General features: G+C 40.4%; 2 protein-coding genes across 2 annotated transcripts; both read right to left on the bottom strand.

The window, feature by feature from the left end:
- Positions 1–18,778: 18,778 nt before the first annotated feature.
- On the bottom strand, positions 18,779–20,964 carry LOC148852407 (putative disease resistance RPP13-like protein 1). The gene is made up of 2 exons (XM_088942970.1): positions 19,885–20,964; positions 18,779–19,097 (listed from the first exon to the last, which is right to left on the bottom strand). Exon 1 carries the CDS (start codon positions 20,962–20,964, stop codon positions 19,888–19,890), a length of 1,077 nt encoding a protein of 358 aa, XP_088799096.1. The 3' UTR covers positions 18,779–19,097; positions 19,885–19,887.
- A 379-nt stretch (positions 20,965–21,343) lies between these two features.
- Positions 21,344–22,456, bottom strand: LOC148852406 (putative disease resistance protein RGA3). The gene has a single exon (XM_088945794.1). It carries the CDS (start codon positions 22,454–22,456, stop codon positions 21,344–21,346), a length of 1,113 nt encoding a protein of 370 aa, XP_088801920.1.
- Between the last annotated feature and the right edge of the window lie 216 nt (positions 22,457–22,672).

Here is a 22,672-nt window from a genome sequence, read left to right as displayed (position 1 = left end):
TAGGATCACTGGGTCTGAATCCAACATCTCAATTCAAAACTTATGCCCAGATGGATACTTTAGGCTTTGAGAAAGGACAGTTGGGAACCCAAACATGAAAAATTCTCTGCTCAATGACAGGTGGTGGTTAACAAAGGTCTGAACAGATTAAGGTTGCTTTCTTACTAGGGAAATACAAAAGCTTTTTGAGTGGAACAGGGGTTAGTAAGGTTGACACTAGACCAAAGGTGAGACAAATTTCAAAAATATGGTTTGACTACAAGAGCAAAACCAAAATCGACCCAACCTGACTCAAACCGACCAGGTCGGGTCGGTTGGGAAAACCCCAGTAAACCAACCCAACCCGACCCGTGTACAACCCTAGTCAACATGCTTACAAGGAATGATAGGGTTAATGGGAAAGTGTAAAAAAAAAAAGAGGCGGGAACTACTGAATAATAAGAAAACGGGGGGGGGGGGGTTCACAAGAAAGGTGGGGTTTAACTCAAAAAATGTCAAAGCAAGTCATGGGGGGATCAGCCCCAAATCTTTTACATATTCAGGGAGCATGAAATAAAAACTCCTATTGAATAACATGCTTAATGAATTTTGAGGATTTTGCTACACTTGAATATTGTCTCTCTTAGTTTACTTATTAGTCTATTAAAGTTTGAAGCAATATGATATTGAATATGGTGTTAACATTGGTAGTTGTGTTTATTTTTTGGTCCAAATGTCTAGTATGATATACACCATCAACATACACCAAAGTGGTTACTTTTTGAACACACCATCAGTGATATATATGGTAGTGATGTATTTGTGAACCACAATTTTGATGATAACATTTTATCACTCATTGAGATACAATTGTTGGTGAAAGATCTTGACTACAATGCAACTGGTGAAATGTATTATAGGAAGCTCAATGCAAACCTAGATGATGGGTTAGCAGGATTTAAATTGATGATGATATCCTAGAGATGTGCAGGGTTTGTGAGAGGCGTGAGCATATCAATATTTATGTAAAATGATGTAAGATGATTAACTTAAATATGTCAGAAGCTAGGTTATCACAAGTTGGTTCATATGGGCATGAGACACCAACAGTTGCAGCTAATCATGTGGATGAACTAAAGTATGGTGTTGATGATGATTTTGAGCCTAAAGTAGATTATGGGTCTGATCTAGAGGGTGATTTGAGTATGAATTGGATGAAGATGGTTTTGAGATTGAGTATGTGATGAAGAGTGTATTGATGATGATGTTGAGGGTGATGATGTTAGAAGACATCATGTTCTTGTCAATAATGTTAATGTTGTTGTTGGGTTACAGATATTGTTTGATTCTAAGCAACCAATTGATTTGTTAAGTTTGCATGGGTCTAAAGAAGAAGGAAGACCTAGATTTGAATATTTCATTGATAGGCAAATGGAGAATCCACAGTTGGTTGTGGGCATGATTCTACAATATTTAGGAAGTCTTTAGTTAACTATGTAATTATGAATGAATTTGACTTCAAGTATTTTAAGAATGAGAGTATGAGGGTTACGATTATAAGAAAGATAGGTGTGGTTGATGTATTCATGATTTTTGGTTGCAAAGTAAAGAAACCTCACAAATAAAGTCATTCAAAAGTAAGCACACATGTGAGCGTGTATATGTAAATACAAGGGTGGCATCTACATGATTGGCATATAAATATAAAGATAAGTTTAGAGATGATCTAGATTAGAAGGTTAGTGCTTTGCAAAATGAAACTCTTAGACAATTTAGGGTTGAAGTTTCCAGGTCTAGAGCTTACCGGGCAAAGAGGTGGACATTTGTTGATATTGAAGGGGTGCATATTGAATAACACAATTGGTTAATAGATTATTGTAAAACCATTTTAAAGACAAATCTTGAAAGTATGATGAAGATTTGGTTTAATGAAGATTGTATAGGTGAATGTTGTATAGGGGGTTTTAATGACTTTTTGTTTGTTTAACTACAATGAAGAATGGTTTTAAAGATGGATGTCACCCTATCATTGGGTTGGATGGGTGCTATTTGAAAGAACTCCATTCAGGGCATATTTTACATATTGTTGGGTTAAACGATAATAGTGTTATTTTTCCAATAGCATTTGCTATTGTAGAGGTTGAGGTGAAGGGAGATGCTTGGATTTATTTTGTAAGATTATTAAATGACTGCATTGGAAGTCTAGAGGAGTGTGACTAGACTTACGTATCTAACAGGCAAGAGGTATATGGGCTTGTTCATATGTAAATTTATATTAGTTTGCGTTTATTAGCTACTATGAAACTAAAAGTTTAATGGATACTTTCTTGTGGAGTTGGATGAATGTTTTCAAAATTAATGGATACTTTCTTGTGGGGTTGGATGAATGTTTTCAAATTTAATGGATACTTTCTAGGTGTTGTGTTAGAAACATGTATGCAAACTCTAAGATTCGCTTAAGGGAATGGATCAATCTTAGGGATTGTTTCTAGGGAGTTGTAATGACATACAATATCCCTTAGTTTCAGTGGCATATAGATAAGTTAAAAGGTTTGAATAGAATGAATGGTTAGATAAGTTAAAAGGTTTGAATAGAATGAGTGGTTAAGGGTTGTGCCTTCTAATCTATGGTCTAAATCTGCATTTAGACCTAGGGCTAGAAGTAATGATATTTGCAACAATTTTTTGGAGTCATTCAATAAGTGGATTTTGGATCGTAGAGACAAGCCCATAATCAATTTAGTAGATACCATTTGAAGGCAAATGATGAAATTAGGTCAAACAAGGCAGGATAAATTGAAAAGGGATAGGGGGCCAATATGTCCTAATGTTCGGAAGAAGTTGGAGAAGGCCAGGCAGAAGCCAAAATTTGCTTTTCTGTGTATGTTGGCAATGGAAATTTTAAGGTTGAACATTTTAGGAGAAGACTAGTGGTGAATTTGTAAACCAAGACTGATAGTTTTAGGGAATGGACACTAATAGGTTGTCATTTTGCTATGAAGTTTCATACATTTAATCACAACAAGGCAGAATATATGACTATATTGATCCATTGTATACTAATGAGAGGTGCCTGAATGTCACGGGGGTAGTTCTACAGCGGAAGAACCTGTGCGGCGTCCTGGCCAAGGCAGGCCAGAACAAGCCTTTGTAACGCATAGAGGCTAGGAGTTGCCCGATGGGATGGCTCCACTAAAGTCAGTAGCACTGGATCATGACCTCGAGTCCAATGGCCGGGGCACTCTCTTGGCTCAGACCGGTCCATGGGAGGCGCCGCTTACGTGCTAAAGGGGGACAACCATAATGAAAGGCGACCATGCACCGATGAGGTGACTTGGCACCGATGTGATGGGTCTCCTGTAAGCCGATGATGACAGGCACCTGTGTGCCATGATGATAGGCAACCGCTTGGGACGGAACACACCCGTGCGCCAAGGACAACATGGTAGCTCACTCAGCTTGGGCAAGGGACTGGCATTGTGAAGGGACGTACTTGAGTCAAGCCCGCATGCCAAGCCTCCCTTGAGTATCGGCAGCGCAGTGCCGGTCCAACATTGTCCCCATGAGCAAGTGTGCGCCCATGAGGAACCCTGGTAGCCATGCTAGCCGTTAACCAAGGCTGCCCCGCAAGGGGATGATGGTCTGGGAGTGCCAAGGTTAGGCACCCAAGGAGGTCGACCACCCCTCCTCAAAGAGTATGTTAAGCTTTTGGTGGTCTGCCTGAAGATTACATCAGTTCTCCCAAAAATCTTACAGGCGAAAATGACGGGCATGTCCCTAACGTAAGCCTGCCAAGCGTAGGCAAGGCTAAGCCTGTGTCAGACCGTCACAGGCTCCCCCACTCAATCCATTGTCGACCTCGACAATGGTCTTCATGTGAGTGCGCGTCTGTGTCCCGCGCCATCTATTTCTCCACTAGTTCCTGGGCTCACCTGGTCAACCCGGGTCTTGCCTATGTTGGTGTCCATTTATGGGGACGGAACCGTTTCACCATTGTCGGCCTGCCTAGACTTCACCCCTCCAATGTTGAGGTTACTCAAACTGCGAAATGGCTATGCCGTTGATTTGTGAAAGGAGGGCCCTCGAAGAATTGTGTGTGGTGCTTCGCGGAGGTCCGCCCCATGTATCATCTTACCTCAAGGCTCAACCGTCTTCTTGGTAGCTTTTCAGTGATGCTACCGAACACGCTGATAGGTCTACTCCTCCTGTTGGCGATGACCTGGGTACCCTTTCACCATGCTAGCCTGCAGACTTCACCTCGCCTTGTGCGGGTTACTCAAACCTAGCCATGGCTTATGCTCTCCTGGCCCTCGAAACTACGCTTCACCATGCCGACTCGGGCTACATCTTCACTCCGAGGGGGCCCCACTGCTGCTACCTCAAGGAGACTTGACCGCAATCTGTGCGAGTGTGGCAACTTTTACCCATGAGTTGCCGAACATGCACTCGCCTTGTGATGCGCTTCTGCTGCTGCAAGTGTTCAACTAGAAAACTGAGCATGTCCACCTGATACATTGCCGGTGTTGGGCCGCCATGCTCCAACGGCCAACGTAACCACATTCCTAACAAGGCTCACGCGTCTGCCCCCGCATGAGGACAACAACCAATGTGTCTGCACCCACAAGGGAAGTTGTTTTAGGGTCATTGGAATGGGAACGTGAACATTGAATGGCCTCTAGCTAGGCCTGATAAGCAATATGCTCGGGCAGTGTACCCACATTCCTATCAAGGCTCACGCGTCTGCCCCCGCATGAGGACAGCAACCAATGCATCTGCAACCACAAGAGAAGCTGTTTTAGTGTCATTGGAATGGGGACACGAACACTAAAATGGCCTCTTTCCAGGCCTGAACTGAATTTTGCTCGATCTTGGGTGGAAGTGCCTAGGGACCGCACCCACAAAATGCTGCTTGTCGAAATGACCGCTTCAACTGGCTCTGGGCTAATCTGCTGAAAACCAACTGCGACTGCAATTGGCCAACTTGCTCTGATACCAACTGTCACGGAGGTAGTTCTACAGCAAAAGAACCCGTGCGGCGTCCTGGCCAAGACAGGCCAGAACAAGCCTTTGTAACGCATAGAGGCTAGGAGTTGCCCGATGGGATGGCTCCACCAAAGTCAGTAGCACTGGATCATGACCTCGAGTCCAATGGCCGGGGGCACTCTCCTGGCTCAGACCGATCCATGGGAGGCGTCGCTTACGTGCTAAAGGGGGACAACCATAATGGAAGGCGACCATGCGCCGATGAGGTGACTTGGCACTGATGTGATGGGTCTCCTGTAAGCCGATGATGATAGGCAACCGCTTGGGATGGAACACACCCGTGCGCCAAGGGCAACGGGGTAGCTCACTCAGCTTGGGCAAGGGACTGGCGTTGTGAAGGGACATACTTGAGCCAAGCCCGCATGCCAAGCCTCTCTTGAGTATCGGCAACGCAGTGCCGGTCCAACACTGTCCCCATGAGCAAGTGTGCGCCCATGAGGAACCCTGGTAGCCATGCTAGCCGTTAACTAGGGCCACCCCGCAAGGGGATGATGGTCTGGGAGTGCCAAGGTTAGGCACCCAAGGAGGTCGACCACCCCTCCTCAAAGAGTATGTTAAGCTTTTGATGGTCTCCCTGAAGATGACATCAGTTCTCCCAAAAATCTTATAGGCAAAAATGACGGGCATGTCCCTAACGTAAGCCTGCCAAGCGTAGGCAAAGCTAAGCTTGTATCAGGCCGTCACATGAAGGCATATAGTCCTTATATTTTGTGAGTATCTAGGAGGAAGGGACCAAATGAAGGGTAGAGGAAGGGATTAGATGAAGACACTTTTGGGGTACGTGTCTATGAGGTTTAAGAAGATGAAACGTACACTTTGTGGGGTTGAAGGACACAATCGTAGAAAATGGAAAGGTCAAGGCAAAGGCAATCATCAAAGCAATGGTATGGGTACAATGCAAGGTTATCCATAGTTAATTTGTACTTCATTTTATGTTTTGTTAAAGAACCCCAAACCATATAACTTGGTGCCAAATTGAAATGAAACAAATTTCTTAAACTTGTAATGGGTAAGGAGTATATAATATAATATTTGAATTAGCTCAATACTTTAACTCCACATATATAGGTTTGCTTGGGGGTATGCTCCATTGAAATTGCTTTGGATTGTCAATGCTCTCCCTTCCATATTAATTGGATTTCTACAATTTGATAAGCCTATTATAATGTTTCTCTATTGATTAGCTTGTTTGGTGGGTCATAATGACACCCATTGATGTTATTATATCCAGTGATTCTTCAATGAACCTCAAGATACTAACATTGTTTTTCTACGTACAATAGGGGCAGTCAAACAACAATGTGCTAGTATTTAGTTTTGATATGACATTGGCACCACAATCTCACCAAGTGTCTCATGGTAGGGGTAGTGGATTGTTAGTTCTTCAGGGGGGTGTTTGTTGCAAAAAAAGCGTAGGGGGTCTTTGTCACTAATCCTATATTATAGGGGATCCTTGTAATTTACCAAAAAAAATAAAGGCTTTTGATATATAATTGTGGCCCCTCCAAAATATCAGTTCATTTAATTCAAAGTGGGGCAATATCTATAAATCTATGGCTTTGATTTTGTTGTTTCAACACACTGCTATCATGGTGTAGTAGCAAATGTGGTTTGCGTGGCGTGGCGATATTCACTTCTGTTCTAAATTGATGAATCGACAACTAATTAAGTGATGCTTCACCTACTTGAGAGTTATTAGTGTATTGTATTAAAATATAAAAAAAAGATATGTGAAAATAAATTTTTCTTTCTCATCCCATTCTTTCTTGGCATCCAAGCAAACCTTTAATACAAGGATCAGTAATTTCACAATTTAAAATCATGCCAAAGTAAAAGTAAAAGTAGATGTGGTGATCATTTCAAATTTTCAACTACTGGGTTACCTCTTATCGTGTCTTGGACCTATAATGACCATTTCCATTTAGGGTATTTATGCCACGATTTTTGTTCAGATTATCATGCAAACTTTGGAGTCTATCACCTTCTAGTCTAGGACTCTCTATTAAACCATCACCTGCTTTACCATTGGTGTAAAAGGATGTCCTCGATTATCATTTAGAGGCATAAGAGAGATTAATGTGGCACTTGGTAGTGTAATTAGAGGTGTAATGTTGGTTGTGCCACACTGCTATCCATGTCATTTAGACTTGTACAAGTTATAAATGGATATGGAAAAGTATAACACTATGTTTTATATAAACATTCAACTATTCCTTGTCATAAAACTATTTCTATAAGCACATCAAATTTACATAACTTGTACAAGTTTATAAGATAGACACAACTATAAATACTATATATTCTTTTTTATCGACTACACAAATAATTTCATTAAGATTAGAAAATAGAATTACAACAAGATAATGTGAAAATAAGAAAATCATATCTTTAATAGAGCTAACCCAACCTAAGTATTATAATTGAGCCCAATACAAGGATCGTCTTTGTATCCCTTGCTTAGCTAAACCATTTGACAGACTGTTTGTAGTTTTCCTAACCCATTTAACTTGGATCTTCATGTCTTTTGAAAGTCATTTAAAGCACTTGAATTCATTCCTCAAGTGCCATGTCACTCCTCCCCCTTTTTCATCCATTCCACAATTGTTCTCGAATCACCCTTAGTGATCCTATCAATACCCAATTCTTTGGCCTTCTCAACCCCATAGACTATAAACAATAATTCTAATCTAACTATAACACCTTGCTCAACTAGGCTTGAGTATAAGGCTATTATGTTTCCTTCCCCATCTCTAATGACCACCCCACTAAGGCTTGAGGTACCCAAATTGCCCACACAACTCCCATCAAAGTTCAATTTCTTCCAACCATTGTTTGGGGGTGACCATTCCACAACTACTTTTATCTTCTAGATGATGAATTAACTATTACTCCCTAAGACCTGAAAAAAAAATACTTAACCTTAAAATCTGAGAAAGTTTTCAAAGTTTTAGGTCGGTCTACCACTCTTGAGGTTATGACCTCTACTAGAGCTTCCTTGGTTCTTTTTATATATTAAAAAATTCTTGAGCACTTTTCCTCCTAGACCATTCATAGCACCATTACTCTAGTCCATCTCCACAAAATCCTGCCCCTCCTTTTAGTACTAGAACCTTGGTACCATAGCCTTCCATAAGGGCTTTAAGCTTTGTCGCTGGATGACGAGGTAGGTGTTTCCCGAGCTTGACCTTGGATCTTTTACCACCTTGGTCATCACTTTGGCAATGCTGGATAAGGCCAAAGAAGACCTAGACTTCGAGGAGGAGGATGATGGCGACCTCGATGAGGGAGCTACTGGGAAAGATGACCTGGACGTCGTTGTTGTAGAAGCCATGAAAACCAATGAAACCAAGGATGACTCTACTACCACTGAGGAGGATGGGGGCGAGGAGCCCCATAATGAATGATCACTCTCTTTTCCTCTTTTCTTGGACCCCCATTGTACAAGCATCTAGCTGAGCCTCCAAGCCTGATCTAGTAGACATTTTTTTTTTTACATTGATGTATAAACTTATACTTTGGAAGTAATGAAAATGTAGTTTTTTTGATCCCCTCATGTACAATTATCTTCTAAACACTCAACTTCATAAAAAATTTCATAGTGTAGGTTCTCCCGAGGTGCCTAACTTCTAGAACAACTAGGCATGGTATGGGGTAACCCAATGTAACTGTGAGTTGAGGCAACTAGACATAATAAGGGATATAACCCGAACTGCCTATGCGCCAATAAGGCATAACACAAAATGTAACCGTGCTGCCCATATGTTTAAAAGCATCTGGGTCTTATTTTATTATAGTGTCAAGGTCATTACCAGCTCGGCATAGGGGTGCTTGGGCTTAGAGTGACTTGACGTCTACTCTTCGATACATGATTTGGCCAACATACGGCATGATCAGGTCGCCGAAGCGGGTGGTCGTCCATACTTGGAATAATTTAAATGTGGCAGATGCTTGACTCCCAATCTCATAGGTAGTATTCTTAAGTTGTCAACGTTCCAGACACGAGGTACTTGTCTCCCTTCCAATGTCTCGAGCTTGTACGTCCATTCACTAAACACCCACCATACTTTGTAGGGACGTTCCCACTTCGGTCCCAACTTTCGTACATCGGGCTCAGGTATCGTGATTTTCTGAAGTACAACATTGCCAACTCGGAAGTGGCATCGCTTGATTTGGGCATTGTAGTACTGAGATACTTGTTGTTGGTAAGTTGTAGTATGGATATAGGCTAGGTCGTGCACTTCTTTGATTAGGTCGAGGTTGGTCCGCAACTTATCGTCATTGGCCTCATTGTCATACGCCTCTAACTGCAAGGTCAATATTTCGATCTTGACAGGGATGATGGCCTCTGTACCGCACGTCAGGTTGAATGGGGTCTCTCCTGTTGTAGTCTTGATGGTAGTTCAGTAGGCCCAATGAATACTATGCAGCTCATCAACCCACAAACTCTTAGCTCAAGGAAGCCGAGCTTTGAGTCCGTAGAGGATTGCCCGGTTCATTACCTCGGCCTGACCATTCGCATATGGATGCGCCACCGAAGTGAAGTTCTGTTGGATCCCCATCTTGATACATCAATTCTAGAACTTTATGTCCTCGAACTGCTTCCTATTGTTAGATATTAGCATCATTAGGAGTTCAAATCTGAATACAATATTATTCTTCAAGAAATTTTATACATTTTGGGATGTGATGGTCATTAGTGGCTCATCCTTCACCCACTTCGTGAAATAGTCAACCGCCACAACTAGGAATCTTCTCTGCCCGGTTGTCAGTGGGAATTGACCAAGAATGTTTATCCTCACTAAGCAAAGGGCCACAGGTTGGTCAGATACTTCAAGTCGACAGTGGGCTAGTGAAGTCTGTTGGTGTGCCTCTAGTAGTTAAAACATTTATGGATGAGCTCGAGTGCATTCGCCTTCATCGTAGGCTAGTAAAATCCTTGCTTTAGCACTTTTTAGGCGAGCGCCTTGCCCCCCAAGTGTCCTCCACAAAGGCCTTCATGGATCTCGTGTAGCATGTAGCTTGCCTCTAAGGGTTACAAATAGCACAAGTAGGGAAGCGTAAAAGATCTCCTATACAACCGCTCACCATAAGGACGTAGTGAGCTGATTGACGCTTTACCCTCTGAGTTGCATTACGATCTGCTGGTAGGGTCCCGTAGTGCAACTAATCGACAAATAGGTCAATCTAGCTTCGGTTCTATAGTCAACACAGGACCACCTTTTCTATCGTCCCCATGGTGATGTTGCTTGTGCTAGCTAGCTTAGAAAGTGCACCAGCCTCAGCATTTTTTGATCTAGGTACTTGGCGGATAATCCAAGACTGGAAACTGGGTAGGAGCTCCCTCACTTTAGCCAGATAAGCCATCATGGTGGGTTCTCAATCCTTGTACTCACCATTCACCTAGTTCACAACCAACAGAGAATCGCTATATACCATGATGTGCTTTGCACTGACCTCCTTCACCAACGTTAGCCCGACTATCAGTGCCTCGTACTCTACTTCGTTATTCGATGTTTCGAATGAAAACCAGAGAGCGTACTCTAACTTCACCTCGCTTGGTCCATATAGTATGAGTCCGACCCCGCTTCCTCGTTGATTAGATGAGTTGTCGACATGGAGGATTCAAAGCTTCTCATCCTAGGCTTGGTTAATCCCTTCGACGTGTTGGTCAGCTTAGTCACCTTAAGGGCCGGCGTGCTAAACGTACACTTGGCAACGAAGTCAGCCAGGACCAATGCCTTTATTGTTGGGCATGACTCGAATCAGATATCGTATTTGCTCAGCTCGATGGCCCACTTCATCAACCACCTTGAGACCTCGAGCTTCTAAAGAACGTGCATCAGAGGTCTATCAGTTAGGACGACAATAGTGTGGGCTTGGAAGTAGGGACGCAATTTTCAAGCTATTGTGATTAGTGCGAAGGCCAGCTTCTTGATGTAGGGGTACCTGGTCTCAGCTGCCTACAAAACTTTATTGATGTAGTAGATGGGTCTTTGGACCCAATTTACTTCTCTTATTAGGACTGAGCTGACTACCTCGTCACTCGTAGGAAGATAGAGTTTTAGCTCGTTTGCGGGTTCTAGTTGGGTCAATATCGGTGGTGAACTTAAATATTTATTGAACTCGTCAAACGCAACCTGGCATTCATCGGACCACTCAAAATCCTCATTCTTTTTTAGGGCCTTGAAAAGGGGTAAACATCGACCATACGACTTAGACATAAATCGATTTAGGGTAGCAATTCAGCTAGTTAACCGATGTCCTTCTTTTATTGACTTAGGTGGTCTCATATTTAAGATAGCCTGAATTTTGTCCAAATTGGCTTCGATGCCACGTTGGTTTACTATATAACGAAGGAATTTACTCGACATGACCTCGAAGACACTTGTTCGGGTTGAACTTCATGTTATATTTTCTTAAGGTTTGAAAAATAAAATTTAAATCATCAATTAAAGAATTTGAAATTTGGGTCTTCATGACCATTTCATCAACATAACATTCAATTTTATTGCCTATTAAAATATCGAATACTTTGTTTACAAGTCGTTGGAAGGTTGCTCCAGCGTTTTTCAGTCTAAAGGGCATGACTTTATAACAATACAACCCTAACTTTGTTACAAATGCAATTTTCCCTTGGTCGGATGGGTCCATTCGGATTTGGTTGTAGCCAGAGTATGTCAATGAAACTCAGCAACTCGTGCCCCGAGGTCATGTCTACTAGGCGGTCTATTCAGGGAAGTGGAAAATTGTTCTTTGAGCATGCTCTATTGAAGTCGGTATAGTTGACGCATATGCGCCGCTTGCTGTTGGCCTTCTTCACGAGCATAGGATTGGCAACCTACCTTGAGTACTAGACCTCTCTAACAAAGTTGTTCCTAATACTCCCTTTTTCTTACCTTAGAGGTTTTATCACTGGGGCATTCTAGCTAGTGCTGGGTTGGTGGCAATTTTGTTTAACTTTTTAGATGTGAGTACCAAGTTAAGGTTGGTGGCAATTTGGTTCCTTAAATTTGTTGTCATCTAACAATTTAGAAAACTGTTCGTGTGACATTTTTGACAAATTGCACAAATATATTAGTCCATGACCTAATCATTGTTTCATGTTATGCACCATGAAAAGGACTTTTATCTATGTTCCATTTTCATTTCTTCATATTTGAGATTTCCTTTTATCTCAGAGGCAGAGACATTATTCATATATCTAGAAATGTGAGAAATCATAAAAGTGCATGAGACCAATTGTTTCAGTTGCATGATTCCATCACTTTCTATGAAGGATCACATATCCACCAATCTTATGAGCTTTCCCTTTGGCCTCCACCAGACAAGGTTCATTGTCATTTTAGGCTAAACCTTTCTAACTAATAAGTGTTGGCCCATCATATCGAGAGCCCTAAGGTATTATGAAAGAGTCTTCCATTTTAGGATAGGCCCCTCTCACTAGTCTATGACATTCCTATAATCCTGTGAAACAATCATACTAATTGTCTTAGTGAAATGGATAACCCAATTTTATGGTGCATCTACACCCACCAATTCAGCCTATTTTTATGCTAATGACAAAAGGCATTTATAAATATCATCTTATGACATTTCCTATCTCATAGAACTTATATTAAACATGAGGGAACAAGTAAATCAGTCCCTATGACAGCTTTAGGTCTTACTATAGTGGCTCTTATTGGCTTTCATGAAGTCATATTTAAATGGGTCATAAATGGGCAAAGGTTCGTACGGGGTTCCTCTTTGGAGAGGAAACAAGAGAATGACTCATAAAAGGAAGATCATTAAATGATCCATGGACATCATGAAAATTATGTGTATTCAACTATGATGAGCGTGGAGAGTGACATAAGTCTTTTTTATGGGCCAAGCACCTATAAACCATGTACGAATCACATTCACATAGCACATCACAAACATAATTGATCAAAATTAAATTAAATATTGTAAAATCCTAGTCCATTCAGATTAACACATTATCAGCTCATTAATGGACCCAATTATCTAATAATATTTATTTTGGTATATGAGCCCTACTGCATGAGATAGTTCGACCCATATAGCTGTCCATGCTGAAATTGATTATTCTTGCTTTAATCTAACTTTAATTTGGTTTTACAAGCATGGGCTAAATTGGTCCATGCAATGGCCTATCAAACACCTAGTCAAAATCCAATATTGATCACTTAATCAGTGATTCGAGGGGCTGTTATCGGTCCCCATTAAATCATAGGTTCGACCCATTAGAGTTGGACCAAAACTAGGTAAAATCGATCTAGGGTTTGGTGTCCAAAGCATGTATCAATCCACATAGATTATGATTTGAAAATTCTCAATTATGATTCACAATCATATCGACAAATAAACAACAATAATCAAATTAAATCACTAGGGTTGATAGTGTGATGGTCCGAATCCAATCCAGACAAAAATAGGGTCCCATCGAACTGCTATCAGTAGATCGATCTGCTTCTCCCTCTCTTTCTCTGCATTTTCTGATGATTTCTCCGATGAAAATAAAATAGAAAGACCCTAGTTCTAATGCTTACATCAGAAAAACCTAACACAATATTTCTAGAAAAAAGAAAAGGAATTAATTACAAACCAAATAATCAAATAATCGCATGGTGCGCATAAATCTTGCCACCACCAAAGAATTTGATCTCCATTACACTTTCAACCCCAGAATTCAAGAATTCATCATACAACAATACTAAATAATATAAAAAACTAAAGTTTAATTTTCAGATCATTGGCTCCATCTAATAAGTGGATTCTTAGGGATTTTGCTAACTAAGTCAAATTGGCTAGACTAGTTCCTGCCGATTTGATCTTTGGTCCAAACCTAATTCTATTCAGTTTAAGAACTGAACTTAATGCTTTGATACCACTGTTAGAAGGGTTATAATCCATTTTATGGAGGGCCGAATCATGCTAGATGGATGGGCAAAATTTCAAAAATTTTCTATCCCTTATGGGAACTGATTTCCTAGTGTTTTGAAAAATTATATTTTTTTTATCAATCTTACACTGAAATGGACTAGATTTGAAAACAAATCAAAATGGTAGATTATACCTGATATGAGTAACACAAGTGCATATCCTAAGGTGAAATTTCATGCCCAAATCAGTCCTAAAACTAGTCTCCACTGAAAATGGCATAGTGTATGGGTGAAGCCGATTCAATAACTCTGTTTTGAGCAAAATTGCTATCCAACTTGCTCAGATCAAATGGGGTGAGTGAGCCTAATGTTCTTCAATGCTTTTCTTGAAAAAACTAGAAGAAAAACTAATCAAGAATCAATTCTTGAAAGCTAGGTCAAATTATGGTTTCTTGGAAGATTAGAGAGAAGAAGAGAGAACAAGAGAGTGAAGTGGCATAACCTAGTTCGCCCTCTTCTCTTTTATCTCCTTATGGAACACTCTCCTAATGTAATTAGAAGACTATCCAAATCTGATTTGGTCCTGGACTCTTTTAAGAGATAAGCCTTATCCTCTTAAGAGGATAGGTGCTTTATACCTAATACCAAACCTAAATTTGACCCAAAGCAAATTTAAGTTGTCATGTGATAGCTCAATTAATCTTATTAATTTTGCGCATTTGGCCCATCTTCTTTAGAAGATTATGACTCTAGGTGTTGCATGGCAAATTTAGGCTTGATATTGTATGGTGTGGGACCCCACAATGATATCACATAAGTCCACATGGTTTCGACCCTACCCTTAAAAGAGGCTAGGTCGAATTCACTATCTAGGGAGTGAACCCCTGACCCAATCAACATTGGTTCAATTTGGACCCAACATTTATACCTAAATGATCCTGGATTCATCCACCCTATGAAAACCCAAGGATAATGGACTTATGCAAGACAAAGCCCATCAGGTAATCGGTCCTGTAATAGTCTCTTGCACTTAACCTCTTGGCCCATGATGGTCAAAATAATGCCTGACAAGGAAGAACCTCTCCCTTAGCTGTAAGGTGCAGTGCCACACTCTCTGTTAGATGGATACCATGATTTAAACCTTTTACAAATTTTTTTTATAAAATAATAATATATATAATGTATAAATACATTTTGCAAATGAACTTTATTCATTTAGTTTGAAACAACAATGTACTTTATTTATTTATAAATAAATGTTTATATATATCATTCTGATTGGAACTAAGGGCATACATTGTTTAATAGCTCCCACTTGCACTTAGCTCCAATTGGATATAAGCCCCAGTCCCATACTATCTACTCGCACCTTGGAAGCTTAGGATTCCTCATACGCCCCGTCCGAAGAAACTAGTTGAATCAAGACTTGGAGGCAGTTTGCCAATTTGTTTACAACTCATTTTGTGACCAACAAGAAATGCCCAAAGTCCACAACTAGTTTCTTGAATGTGGTTTAGTGTCTTGACCAACAAGCACTGGCCAAAATCCGTAATCATCCAACTCATCACAACGGTTAACGACATTCGACACCTTGGCTTATGTTGGAAGGTCGAGTTTAACCCTTTTGCTTCAATGGAGGAATTCCTTAATTAGGCAACCAAGTATACAAAGGCCGAGGAAGTGGTTGGATCCCAAATTGAGTTGAGCACAAAGAGGAAGAAGTCAGAAGACGGCCAAGGTATCAACAAACAAAGGGAGAAGAGCAGGTCGCCTCGCAGACATTACAAATCACCCCGTCATAGAAGTAGGTCTCCTCATAGGAGCAATAGGTCGTCAGGCCAATGTACCCGAACTTCGCCCGTCAAGAGCAAGAACTACACACCCCTGAATGCAAGAAGAGGGGAGATCTTGTTGGAAATAAAGTTAACAGAATACATGAAATGACCCTCTCGCCTCAAGGGAGACCCAATTAACCACAATAGGGATAGGTACTGCCACTTCCACAAGAACATAGGGCATGACATAAAGAACTACCATAACCTCAAGGATGAGATAGAGGAATTGATCAAGAGAGGTTACTTGGAGAAGTTCATCAAGTAGGACGATTGTAACCACCTTGCTTACCAGGCAAGAAGAAATGAGCCTCCGTCGAGGAGAGTTTAGCCCCCACATGACCCACCATAGGAAGACTGTTCGATTCGATGAGTTATCAACATGATCACGAGTGGGTCTAAAGTTGCAATCTATAGTACCTTAGCTAGCCAGAATGTAATTTGAGAGTTGGTTCACGAAGAGGAGAATCCATTGAAGTGCCCACGTGAAGAAGAGGTCATCTACTTCATAGATGATGATGCACGCAAAATCCAGTACCCACACGACGACACTAATGGTCAAGCTCATAATTCATGACTTCGAGGTGAAGTGAATAGTGGTGGGTTTTGACAACTCAGTAGATATTATATTCCTAGGAGCCTTTTGAGGCGATGGAGTTACAGAGGAAGGACTTGCTCCCAGTAGACATTCCCTTAGTAGGTTTCAATGGAGAGGTGGTATGACCTCGTGGCCGAAGTAATTTGTTAGTAACAGTGGGTTCTACACCGAATAAAGTTTGCTTCAACCATGACTTCCTAGTGGTGGTGACCCCCTTGCTATATAAAGCAATCCTAGGCTGACCTATCCGGCACATGCTTAGAGCTGTTGTGTCCACCTACTACCGGGCAATGAAGTTCCCGATTGACTGTGGAGTAGGAGTGGTGTGCGATGATCAATTGGAGTCACGCAAATGCTATGTAGCGGCCCTGAAAGAAAAAGGGAAGCAAGACGTGGACATTGACCTAGAGCCGCCTCTAAAGAACAATGAAGAAAGAGGTTACCTCATTGAGGACACTTTCCAGGTGCCAGTGTCTGATACTGACCCCCAGAAGATGGTGTAGATTGGCGCTCGACTGCAAGAACCATTGTGCTCTGAGCTGGTAAGATAACATTGGGTTCCTTTACTGTTTCTTCTTTCTATGAAGCCCTAGCACAACTGGTTGTCTCTTTTGGTTTGTCTTTCCCTGTCAAAGAGGTGTGGTGTGAACCTATTCCTCCAAAGGTTGGGAGGAATAGTGTTCACTTGCTAATTTCCTGTCAAAGAGGTGTGGTGTGAACCTATCAATTTACTTTAAAGAGAAAGACCTAATAGATGTTTGTCTCCTCATTGGTGTGTCCTTTGTAAAGCTATGGGTGAATCTAGTGTTCACTTGCTAATTTCCTATCAATTTACAAATTTTATTTGGGAATGATTTGCTTCTTTATTTGGGTGTAGGTGGAATTCTCCAATGAATATGCAAAGCTTGTTTACTTCCCCTCCTCCAATTGGCCAACAAAAAGGACAAGGATTATGTGAAGATGTGTTAGGATAGCTATATGTTGGACTATTTGGAAAGAAAGAAATTTAGGTTGTGTTTGGTTTGAAGGAAAAGCAAGGAAAGGTAGGGAAACCTATACAAGGTTTGTAAAGGTGATTCATATAAGGTAATTCAATGGATGAAAATTTTGGATATGGTTGCAGAATTCTTAGTGGATGGTTTGCTAAGAAAGTGGAAGTAAGTTTCAAATTCAGCTTCAATTAGGAAGGTCTCAAGTTCCCATTGGAACCCTCCACCTCTCTGTTTTATCAAACTTAATTTTGATGGCAATAGCATGGGCAATCCAAGGCATTCGTGTATAGGGAGAGTACTAAGGGATGAAAAGGGGACTGGTAGCCTTGTTCTTTGGCCCAAGTGGAGTGGGAGATTCTGAGAGCAGAGATACTAGTAGCTTTGGAAGGGATACAAAGGGCTAAAGGCCTAAATGTCAATAAACTGATCATAGAAGGAGACTCCAAGGCTGTAGTGAACTAATTAAAACAAGACATTTCTAGGCTTTAGAAAAAAAATGAAAGGAAGAAATTTAAATGACTTACTAAGGACATTGAAGTTCGATGCAACTGTGTAAAGAGAAATACAAATCTATTTCCAAGTGGCTTAGCGAGGGAAGGTGAATAGGAGTTTTGTTTTTTTGGGCTCAGTTGTAATTGTTCTTCTTATTTTGGTTGTATGTTTGACTATTTTGGGGAGTTAAGATATTTTAGCTCCTCTCCTCTATAATTTTATTCTTAAATAATGAATCTATTTAGTTCTATTGAATAGTGTGAGATTCTTCCAAATTTTGGATTCTAAACTTTTATTTATTATTTAAATATTATTTAATTCATACTGGTATAATATTTAATACTATATCTCATATAATATGCATATAAAATTTGTTTTATATATTACCTAATATAAAATATTATATATAATATGAATCGTAGTGTCAATTTATGATATTTACATGTAAAATATACAATATGTATAATAAAATTGGACCATCCAAATATAAAAAAGTAATCATTATCAACCATTGATTATATTTGTACCACATCAGCAATTCTCTTGCAAAAAGAAGGTAGGTGAATGGTCTCTCATTGTAAAATACATTATTACCCTTTAATCAACATTACAATTAAAAAAGCAATAAGGTTCTTTTAGTCATTTACTGTTCTCAATTAAAGCAACTCCTGGATCGAGGGTTTTCTCCAGGATGGAGCATTTCTTGGATGACGTTTCATTCCCTTCTCTTCTACGTCCTCAATTTCTTCTCCTCTTAACGTAGAAAGAGTCTTGACATGGTAAGGTACGGTACCTTACTATGGCAAAACTCTTTCTATAGATATTCTAACTCATGCATTTTTTACCAAAAAAAAAAAAAGTCGTGCATCTGAATTTCTATCTCAGTTCTAATTCATACAATCCAAATGCACCATTAGTCTAATGTTGGTTATACATGTTCTAAATAGACAACGAAAATACCCAAATCTTAACAGCCTAATCATAATCTACTGATGATGATATGGTGTACACACATACATCTCATGAATGGGATCCATTAGCAAGTATGATAAAATACAAGCAACAATCTGAAACACCAATAATTCAGTAGAGTGCTGCCTAAATTAAAACTTTTCCAATGAATTTTTATTAGCTTGTACACAGTAATGCAATTGGAAACAGCCTCTCTGTATGTGCAGGGGAAATGCTGCATACATCTGTCCCTCCCCAGACTCTGCATCGGTGGGAGCCTTGTGCACAGGGCTGCCCTGTACACAGTAATGCAAAGCCAACAAATCTGCAACTCAAATAATGGGGTAAATGAGATCCTTGAGCAACAAGGGACATGGCATATGTACTTTATTACATTGTGAGTGATGGCCCACAGTATGGCCACAATGCTTTTCAAGGGTAGCAGGAATTGTAAGGATTGAGAGTCACATGATATTCATTTCATCTGGTTTCTAGGAAAAGAGAGAAAGATGAATCATTTCTTTTGGAAATGATATTCATTATGCCAAATTTCCGGGTGTTTGGTTTAAATTGGAAAAGAAGCCTGAATTGTTGAGAAATGCATAGTTGTCAGTTCACTCTATTCTAAACATGACTTCCAGAAGATTTAGGAGAACTGTTAATTTCCTATTATTACTCAGATTTGGAAAAAGAAAAAAACATTGCTTTCTATGGCCATTAAGTGTGTGATAGACCACAAGGAGTCCAAGGCTCCAAGATGAAAAGGGAAGTCCACCGGACTGTGGGTATCTTAGTTTTGAACGAGAGGGGAATGGAAGTGCCATCAAAGGCCCTCTTCCAAATGTGGTTTGAGAGTTAATGACTTGCCTTCCAAGCCCTTGACTTTTGTGACTAGTGGCAGAGTTTAAATGCAATATTATGTTCATGCTGGGTAAAATCCATGCAGGTATTGCAAATTGTTTATGTCCTGGATTCACCTAATACACATAGATTTGGTTGCTTCAAAGAGAAATAGAAAGGGAAGGATGATGATCACATGAGAAGAAAATTAAGAAAAATAGAAACTCCAAAGTAGAAAAGAAACAATTGTATTAGAAAGTTAGTAGTCATACCATTCAGAATTTCAGCCCTTCTATCCCACAGAGTATCATGGCATTCATACAGTCCTTCAATTTGAGTGTAGGAGGACCCTCTAACACAGGGCATTTGGTGATGGTAAGTTTAACAAGTCGAGGTAAATCATCCGCCTTAACACCATCCCATCTCTTCCAATGAGGCATATCTTCAAATTTAAGCATCGACAAGGAAGGAAATGCTGGAACCTCCCTTCCATTTCTATTTCGCCTTTTACAAAAGTAAGCACCCATTTCTGTCACAATGTCCATTTTACTTATGCTGAGTGACTGAAGATAGGGGAGCTGCCCAAGAGGTGGAAGGAACTTGCAGTTTTTGAACCCGTGAAGGAAAACAGTGAGAAGATTGGAAAAATCTGGCTGGACCATCCAAGTGGGAGGCCTGCTACCACCAAAACCCAATATATGTAATTCTTTGATTTTCTCATAAGGTTGGAGATTATCAAGGACTTCATCTGCAACATTAGGACTTTGGTAATTTTGTCGCTCACTCCACTCCAAGGTTAACTTCCGAAGTTCTTTTTTTACCAGTGCAGCATCACTAGCTTCCTCAGCATTATTCACATGCTCAAGCTTTGAAATGTGCAGGGATCCTTTAAGTGCTGCCATGCCCTTCAACTCTCCAATCTTGTTTTCCTCCTCTGACCCAACAATGAAGTGGGAAAGTGTCTCAAGACTGGTTATCCTTCCAATATTTCGTGGCATGTCAAGTAGTGGAGTTTGGTCCAGATGAAGATGTCTTAGGCTGGTCAATTCCTCCATTTCTGGCAAGGTCCTAAGTTCTGGACATTCCATTAGTTTCAAGCGTTGCAAACGAGAAAGTCTACAGATTTCTTTGCAGGAAGAAATGTAAGTACGAGATAGATCAAGATGCAGAAGTTGTTTTAAACAACCAATAAATTCTGGCAAAACATTGATGCCAGTATCACTTAAGTCTAATACACGCAAGTTCTCGAACCCTCTATCTAGAGAGTAGACTTCATGAATGACAGGAGTATGCTGACATCGCCGGAGGATTGTTCTTATGTTTCCCACTTCATTGATGGCCTGTAATGCCATTCACGTCTATTTTTACAAAGAAGTGACAAATGACAGATATCTGAAGAGAGCCTTTCTAGCTGTTCCAAATTCTCCATTTTCAAACAGTTATATTGGGAGATGAAGTATGCAAAGTCATGGACAACATGATGCATTTCATATTCTAACTGGTTATCGGAGCCTTCATTTGATGACTGGTTTGTATCTGTACATTGAATGAAAGACCTAGAGGCCAAATCATTGAAGTAGTCATATCCCAGATTTTCTATTCCTATGGACCCTTGTTGTTGAATAAACCCCTCTGGCTTAATAAAACCTTCTGCCATCCATAAATGGACTAATTTATCCTTGTCAAATTTATGGCCTTTGGGAATTATGGAGCTGTAAGCAAGCAACTGCTTCAAACATGTAGGGAGTTTAAGATAGCTTGATGACAGAGCTCTAAAGATTCATTATTGACTCCAAGTATTGACCAAAGATCACTTTCCAATATAGCATCCCAGTCATGTCTGTAAGTTTTGGAATTTAAGAAGTGTCCAAGGGTCCTAGCTACCAAGGGCACACCTCTGCACTTAGTATCAACTTTCTCAAGAATTTCTTCCAAGTTCCCACATGACCTTCCACATGGAAATGCTTTTTCTTCAAACAATGACCGGCAATCATCATTGGATAAACAATCTAAACTCAAGGTATAAATACTGCCCGTAATCTTAGCTACATATTGATTCTGGGTGGTTATTAGAATTTTGCTTCCCCTAACTCCATCTCTCAAAGCAGCTTTTAATGGATTCCAATCATCCTCATTTATTTCCAAGATACCGTCTAGAACAATAAAGAATTTCTTTTCGGACATCAGTTGCTTAAGTTCATATAGAAGTACATCTAAATCCCTGTTGATGTTAACGGAGGACCTAACGGCCGGCCTTTCGTTTGGGGAACTGCGGGTGGACTCTATAGACTGTATTATCGACTTGATTTGTTTTTTGAGACTAAAACCTCTGTCCACAGACACCCATGCTCTTATTTGAAACCATCTACATACCTTTTCATCATTGTAGATAATCTGAGCGAGGGTTGTCTTTCCAATCCCCGGCATACCAACTGCTGAAATTATAGAAACATTATCCGTATGTGATTTTTGATCAGATGACAATAATAAGTCAATTATTTTTTTCTTCTCTTCCTTCCGGCCATGAACAGAGCATTCATCGAGGACGGAACTTGTTTCCGGTCTCTTTATCATAAGATGTTTGGTATCCGTGGAGTGGAGATGATCTATTTCCTGGTCAATTTTATCTAATTTTCCATGAATCTTCTTTATTCTATCTATGCATACCTGTCGCTGCGATTCATAGTTTTCCAGTAAGTCGTGTGCTTGGTAGGCTGCACTATTGAGAGCTCTAATCCAAGGCTGCAACACCTCATCAAAGAGTTGCTCGCTATTTGCATTTTGGATCGTTCTCCTAATCTTAAGCAACTTCACCTTCAACTTGTCCAGCTCGTTGTCATCCATTTCGCTTCTCTTCCTTTTTCTCAATCAAGAAGCCAGCCGATCACATGTGATCTGTAAGATCGGAGTGGCAAAGATTGCTACGATAGCGATAGTCTCAGCAGCACCCATGGATTTTCCTCGGGGAACTGAAGGGGAAACGAAGAAGTTTGGAATTCACAGTGCGCTCTACTAGGGATGAGATTACGTTTCCTGCGACCACACCAGGACAAATACGAG

Source organism: Nelumbo lutea, chromosome 5 (assembly GCF_056320005.1).
Source record: "Nelumbo lutea isolate HS-2025 chromosome 5, American lotus-T2T, whole genome shotgun sequence".
NCBI classification, from domain to species: Eukaryota; Viridiplantae; Streptophyta; class Magnoliopsida; order Proteales; family Nelumbonaceae; genus Nelumbo; species Nelumbo lutea.
This window is presented reverse-complemented; position numbering and strand designations above follow the sequence as displayed.

Coding starts and splice junctions, on each gene's coding strand:
- LOC148852406 (XM_088945794.1), bottom strand. CDS start 22,456: ATGGATGACAACGAGCTGGACAAGTTGAAGGTGAAGTTGCTTAAGATT.
- LOC148852407 (XM_088942970.1), bottom strand. CDS start 20,964: ATGGCATTACAGGCCATCAATGAAGTGGGAAACATAAGAACAATCCTC.